The sequence below is a fragment of the Calidris pugnax genome, unplaced genomic scaffold (genome assembly GCF_001431845.1).
Source record: "Calidris pugnax isolate Ruff unplaced genomic scaffold, ASM143184v1 scaffold44, whole genome shotgun sequence".
Lineage (NCBI taxonomy): Eukaryota > Metazoa > Chordata > Aves > Charadriiformes > Scolopacidae > Calidris > Calidris pugnax.
The window spans coordinates 15,123,317-15,130,920 of NW_015094506.1; the positions used below are offsets into that span (position 1 = coordinate 15,123,317).

General features: G+C 40.0%; 1 protein-coding gene across 1 annotated transcript in view; it reads right to left on the reverse strand.

Moving 5' to 3' along the window:
• TMTC2 (transmembrane and tetratricopeptide repeat containing 2) overlaps positions 1–6,628 on the reverse strand; it is a 157,296-nt gene extending 150,668 nt beyond the window's left edge. Inside the window, exons 1-3 of the mRNA XM_014963310.1 lie at positions 6,508–6,628; positions 4,373–4,460; positions 2,546–3,116 (exon numbers count right to left, since the gene is read on the reverse strand). Of these exons, the coding sequence (XP_014818796.1) occupies positions 2,546–3,116; positions 4,373–4,460; positions 6,508–6,628 (780 nt within the window). The remainder of the gene's footprint in view (positions 1–2,545; positions 3,117–4,372; positions 4,461–6,507) is intronic.
• Between the last annotated feature and the right edge of the window lie 976 nt (positions 6,629–7,604).

A 7,604-nucleotide genomic window follows, 5' to 3' on the forward strand; every position in this document is an offset into this window, starting at 1 on the left:
TAGGTAAACTGTAACATTTTTATTGCCTTAAAATGTTTTTATCATATAGTATAAAGTGCTTAATTTGCTCTTCAGATGTTGCCTCTACTCCTCTTTGAGACACCTGTCTTTATTTATTTATTTTGAATTTACAGTTATTATCCTTGCAAAAGGCTTGTATTTCACTCCTTTACTTCCCATGGAGTACTTTGGAACAGGAAACTGTGATGCTAAAGGTAGAGGCCATGCAAAGTTGGAGTACAAGAGTATGCAAACAAGTACTCAAAAAGAAACCACTTCTCCTAGCAGCCTAGGTGAATGAAGATATTCCTGGCATCCTAAGGCCAGCAGGACAACCCATTCTTATGAAAACTTTCATAATTTGTCAATGATTTCTGTAAAACTCAAGTAAAAAGGATATTACTGAAGATATTTTATACCTGAAGCACCCAGCTGAGCTCCTCATCACTGTCTAAATAACTGAACAGAATTTCCCTAGTATTAAGGTGAAACTTGGTCTGCAGCACTCAGCCTGAATGGATGTACAAGGAAAATGTAGCCTAGTAATTTAGTGAATTAGGAAATGCCTTTCTGGCAAATTGAGAAAAACGGTCATATTTTTGTTCACTGTGGACCCTCCCTACAAAATTCCCTCCAGTTATAATCCAATCTCCATAAAAGTTTGCAATCTACAAAGCACATAATTACTATTTCAATCATTACAGATGGAAAAACATTGAGGAATTGACACTAGTTCACTGTCCAAGACACGTCTGATGCAAGGGAAAGAAACCACACAAGCCAAATACAAAGCTCCACACCTGGGAAGAGAGGCCTTGTGTTCAAGGAGTTAGGATATGGAAGCGTGGATTTCACCTGTCTCACTTAGGTCTTTTCTGGACCAATTTTACCCTGGCCCCAAAGCACAAAAGGGAAAAAAAAAAGCTTTTCCCCATGAAAAGTTTATCAGAAATGTCGGCAAAGGTTTAAGTTTTGAGCAATGAGCATTCTGTAATAAAAAACTTCCCAGCTCCATGACTGCATCTTGATCATTGCTGCAATGAGGAGAGGCTGTGAGGAACACTAGTTTAGATTTGGTGTGAAGTCATGCACAAGGTGTTTGGAATTTTCTATGTGCCGTATGAATGTTTTTATCACTGTTTAATTCTATAGGATGTGAACACTTGAGTTATGAACCAAACTCCTCAAAGCACTTTAAAAAAAAATCTCATCCTATATCTTTCAGAATAAAGCTTGCTGCTACAGATGCACTTTTTTAATAAAAACTTCATTAGTTTACTGCTTGTTTACACTCAGCATTAGGTGCACAATGTAACATACAGTATTTGGCTACTGACATTCAATAGTCTTACACACTCCAGTATATATGAGTAAAAAACAAACAAACAAACAAATGAAAAAAAGCAGAACAAGAAGAAAGGATTCTTTCCTTTTCAGCTTTTTCAGAAAAGAGCACAATAACTAAGTCAACATGTCACAGCAGTTTAAGAGGGAACTTATCAGAAGCTACTTGGTTTTTTGACTAATGTTTTCCTTGTATACTACAGATAAATATTCTGTACAAGCAGAAGCTATCACTTCTTTATCAAAATCTACAATTTCTTTTGAATTCATTGAGAAATAAAAATTTTAAAAATCACAGTGAGATAAATTTGATTCTGTAATTGCAAACTCTTATGTTGTTTTATTGTTTTTCTTGGTTATGTCTCACTGAAAAATGTGACAACACATGTCCCTGTGAAACATTTTCCTTTTGTTAAGCCAGTATTCTTCTGAAAGCAAGCTATTTCACTCAAAATAAAATTACATATACTCAGCTTACTCATTTGTATAGCAACTGAGGTAAATGAGTCTTGATTTCTGCTGGGTTTTCTGAGTCCCACTAAAATACATCCAGTTTTGGGAGAGGGAAGTTAAGGAGGTTTGGGTGGGCTTGTTTGTTTGTTTGCTTATACTACTTTTTCTTGGGTAAGAAGTTTAAAAATGAGAAATAGTTATTTTGTTAGGGCAGTAATACATTTCAGTCATAGCTCCTACAGGGGGGAGAAAAAAAAATGCACGCCAAAGGCATGCACCCGTGTCCTATGCATCTCTGTTAAACTAGAACAATAAGAGCTCTACCTCTGCCTCAGGGAGCCTGAAGATGGTATCAGCTGTCAAACTTCCCTGCCCAACCAAACTAAGCTGAGTTTGCAAGATACAAGAGGATAAGAGCATGAATGAATTCTTTGCAAAAGGCAGCCAGATATCCAGTGCTCAACGGTAAGCAGAATGAGGAGGAAGCTGCTGGAAGCAAGAAAAGTAATTGGAAAAAATACATCCCCAGCGCCAAGTAAAAGCAATGGATAATAACACATTGTTTAAACAAAATGTAAAAACCCTATACTAAACTGCTTTGAATGTTCTTTCCACATTAGACATCTGTGCTTATTTTTGGGAGTTGACTAAACTACTAAGAATTATTGTGTACTTTAAAACTCATTTAGCACCTGTTTAACTGATCAGTGCCTTACGAATAGCTTATGAGAAAGAAAAGGAGACTCACCTTGTATAAAGCAGGAATGATCTGACGCATTTTCAGCCGATGAAATACAAAGATATCGTACACTGCTGAAATGGCCAGAACAGTCACTCCTTGCTCCTTCCATAGCATGCTGCATCCTGCACACAGCCCTGCTCCCAAGATCCAGCCCCAAGTACTCAGTGAGGAACCTCTGGTAGAGCAGTGCTTCACGTAACACATCAGGGAAAGCAGAAAGAAGAGGCAGGCTCCAATGTCTGCCCTCCCCACGATCCCTGCTACGGCTTCCGTGTGGATCGGATGAGATGCAAACAACAGGCCTGCTATCAAGGTCCAGTACCCATCCCCAAACAGGATCCTGGAGAAGTTTGTGAAAAGGCCTGTGACTGCAGCATGTAAGAGGATGTTTACAAGGTGGTAGCCCCATGGGTCCATCCCTCCAACAGCATGGTTAATGCGGAAGGAAAGTGTGCAGAGAGGTCTGTATGACTTGTGGCTCCCACTGTGAGTGAGCAGTGTCCCCCAGAAGTCATTGTAGAAGATATGGGTCCACGGCGTCTCAGGCAGAAGGTCCTGGTTTGTCTTGATAGCTCGACTGCAAAAGACAAATAAGAAGTTCATTTCAGCAGAAAGAAAAGGGTACAAATGAAAGGCTGTGAAAATGCAATCACACTGCTACCACAAAAAAGAATGGCATTGCTTTGGTGCTGCTTTAATTCAAGTTTTGAATTTTTACAGGAGGTGTTAGAAAGCTACATATCTATTGACTTCTCGATAAAGCAAAATTTCCATATAAATTGGCTTTTAAAACATTAGAAACAGATGTTACGCTGCTTCCATTAAATTAAAACACCCTTCAGTGACATTCTTCTGAGTCTAACCCAGGAGTAATCGGTTAAGATTTGATGAGTTATAATTAAAATGTAAAAGAAATATGAAAAACTGACAAACATTATTGTTGAAAGAACGGATCCTCCAGTAATTCAGAACTAAAACCCCAACTGGCCTTTTATATTGAAATTTTAATTTAGATGTTGGAATGAATCTCACTGACATGGATGAACAATAAATACAGAAGTTGGTAGGAGCATGCAAATTGCTTGGTGCTGTACGGGGCACTCCCACAACTGTCTTATACATATTTTGACTGACAAGTTTTTCTGCTAACACCTTGCTGGAGACAGACAGCAGAATATTTTACAGAAGACAATACAATTTCTCTTCAAATTTCTTACATTTACAAGTGAGGAAAGAACATTTTTAGGATGTTTAAGCTTATTAATTCAAGTCTGTGTCAGCTTGATTAGAAAAAAAAAAAAAAAGTGTTGCGGCTTTCAGCATTTATGTTTCCAGCCACTCTGGCAAGTACTGGTGCCAGCCATTAGCAGTCTCCATGTCTAATCCACTACTGTAAAAATCTGTCCGCTATAATATTTGTCCAAATCAAATCATTTGCATGTACAATTTATGCTGTGGGAGAAGGTGTGAGACCTGCTTAGCACAAAAAGATGACTAGAATTTAATTAGTTACTTGCCTTTGTAACCAAAGTTGTATTTAAGCAATTCTTTAAAGATGCATTGTTCTTACTACTGAGCTTAACTCATTTAGCATTTATTTTACCAGGGTAATTAAGAATCCAGCCAGCTCAAGACTCTTCTATTAAAAATATTAGACAAAAGAGATGATTTATATCTAATTCTTTATTCATTTTCTCTTTCTGCCTTTCCAATAAATATCTTCCCATAATTAAAAATTTTTCAATTCAGATGAAGAAGAAAGAAAATTGGTGTGAAACTCTGGCTTGTATTTGAAATGCACTAGTCTAACTCATACTCCAAGACACCCCTCACATTCTCACTCCCAATAAAACAAGTCCCTCAGAACCTGTATCCAAATCCCATTTTTTTATGGTATTAGTTTCAGGAATGTTGTCTTGTTCTGTAAAGAAAAACGCTCAAACGCTGATATACTGCGCCACAAAATCTCCATGCAAATACCCTAAATACCACGCAGCTCAGCATTTCCATTGTCCGGAGCACATTGCTGTAATGCTTTCAGACATGCTTCCTCTCCGCATGTCCTTTTGTCTCCGAGCATATGGAGGTTATGGAGAGGTCAGTTTAAATCCTTTAAAGATCTGATGATGCTTTCTAGAATACTTCACAATTTTCATTTTGACTTCTGCTTATGCAGTGGATCAGGTTGCTTGTATTTGTTTTCCCTAGCCCACGCACATTTTTCTCATTGTAGTCCAGTCACAAAAGAACATTGCAAGAAAACAAGATCTTTGTTTTCACATTATTTATCTTGTCCTTCAATATAGTCCTTTCCTGAAATCCAATTCCTCTGCTTGTGATTTCAGTTTGTAGTATCACTCTCAGAACCACTATCAGAAAACTAGGAATTCAGCAAGAATAAAGCAGGTGTTAGGCTAGAAAGAGTCCTTCCTCTGAGAAAAACATAGTACATTAGACTACAGACTCCCAAATGCTAAGAATGGCTATCAGATGTCAGGATTTTGAGGTGAAACCTTGAACTGCAAAAGTGTTTTTCCTTGAGGAAATACTAGAAAATAAGTGGCAGTAATATGCCAGCGTGACTGCCCTCCCCTGAGGCAGAGCATTCTGCTACAAAGAGCCTAGATGGTGCACAGGTCGTTGCCAGGAAATAGTAGCTTTTATTATATCTTTGCAAGTGTGGCCATTTCCAGTATTTGGAGCCATGCAACCACTTTAAAAAAAACACAAACGGAACTACAGCCATCAGTAAACATGTATAAAAACACTCCACACTACCCTGCTACACTTGTTAAGAAAAGAGACCAGCCCTCTCCCTCTAAGATGAGCATTTTCATGCAGCACATACTCATATTGGACTATTTCCCACCAAAAGTAAACTGCTTTTCTCCAAATCATAAAGAAACCTATTGTACATTCTGAAGGCATTAGCTCAGTCAAATTTTATTTACAATCTTAGCAACAAACTTGATGCAACCCTGCTCCCTTCCTGTTCAGCCCTGTTCATGTTAAAAATTTAAATAAATAAATGAATAAACAAATCCCACAAAACACCTACAACAAAAAAATCAACAGGAAGCCTTGAAGATACAGTATTGATCACTCCACATCTGGGTACTGAATTCAGCAAAAAATTCTGAAATACTCCTAGTTTCTCATGCACGTAAAAGTGACAGATTCTAATATCTGTCAGTCAACATGAAAAACACAGAAGCTGCCAGTTCCAGCTTACTCCGTGGTCCAGTCAGGTCAAATGTTTAATTCTCTATGAGTCAAGATTTGAGCTAAAGTTAAAAGTTCTTTCCATACAGTTATTTTTTGCAAAATGTTTGAAAGTAAAAGGAAAAAAAACAAAGAGTCTGGCTAATGCTTTGGGATATTTGAAAAGTTTAATGTAAGAGGGAAGCTGGATGTCCTACAGCAAAGAAGCAAGTCTCAGTACAGGCTGCTCATTAACATTCACGAATTACTCTGTTTAACATTATAAAATGTAATAAAAACCACACTTGGCCAACCTTAGACTTGACTACACAGGAGGATGCAGGAATATGAGCATCTGAGATATCAGAGCCAGGCAGCTCTGTGTCATTTTGACCTCAAAAGTGGACAGGGTCTCAGTAACACTAAGGACACCACCAGCCTGGACACCATTAGTGTGGGTCAGACAGAAACAGCTCGTGGGCACATAATAACCAGCCAGGGCTGTGCCCATCTGCATCCCCAGCCTGGCTGGCTGACAACACTGGCAAGAAAAACATGCAATGAAATGTTTATCTCGGTGAAGGGGAGAGAAATACAAGCTTTGTATCTAATAAAATAAAAGAATAAATATAAACAGTACCAGATCACTCATGTCAGGACCCTGAGGGCACTGATAACCCTTGACAGCCCCGACCCCTCTTCGCCAGCTCTCCCCCTACCCTGTCCCAAGCCCAAGGCCCTATGTCATCCCCTGGGGCTCTCCCCACCTGCCCATGGCCCAGGACCCCACATCAGCCCCTCAGGGCCATCAGCCCCTGCCCCAGGGCCGGTCTCCAGCTCCCCCCAGCCCTGACCGGCCACAGGCCCCGCTGAGCTGGGCCCACGCATGGGCCCATGTCCCCACCTGGCCTCAGCCCCAGGGAGGTGCCCAACACCCAGGGCTGGCGCTGCCCCAGCTGCCCTGTGCCTGGCTGGGGCAAGGCCCTGTTTTTCTTTAATTACTAAATTAACAAGCTGTTAACTCTGCTGCAGTATCAATGCTTAGTCGCCAAATTCAATGGCAAATTTGAAAGCAGTCCCTCTTAATGGCCTGGCAGGTCACGCTGACATGTCCTTCATAAAGCCTCCCGCACTGGCAGCCACCCGTGCTCTCTGCAGAAAGAAAATAATATTAATTGCTGGCTCCAGGAAAGACTCTGGGATAAAGGAAACTACAAAACGCCTTATTAGCCTTGTCTTCTCCTTCACTCACAGTTTACCTTCAGGTTACGTCCCACAGATTAGTCCAATCTTGCTAATGGGCATAACAAGAGAAACTCTCCAACTGCACTCATCACTCAAACACAGCCCTAAACTCTGCTCTCGTTAAAAGGCAGCGGGTCACCAGGGAAAGTCATTTTTCAAAGCTCCAACACAATTGGCATTTTTACTTTCAAGCAGCCTCAGATAAGGTTTGCAGACTCAGTCAGGGAACTTGCTTTCTTCAATTTTTAATGTCTGCCCATTTCACGCATCCCAGGAGAGTGGGCTATCTTATTCAGTGTAAAACAAATGGATGGGTTTGAGAAGAGGGGGAAAAAGGGAATCAGAGTCAGCTATGAAGTCCTCAAAAATGGAAGTCTGAAGAAAGACAAAAGCTGTAAAGGCAAAATCACCATTTCCAATCCACTTGAAAGAATCCTTCTGCCTCCTGCCATAAACCGCTTATTTGCTTAGATTGGTACACACCTTGAGCACAATTCAGTAAGATTTTTTTTCATCAAACTCAAAAATGCCAGAGATCCAGGAGTCCACACACACACACACATATACATGCATGCACACATGCAAAAAATCCCAGATGTTTTTAAAATTAACAGCTATA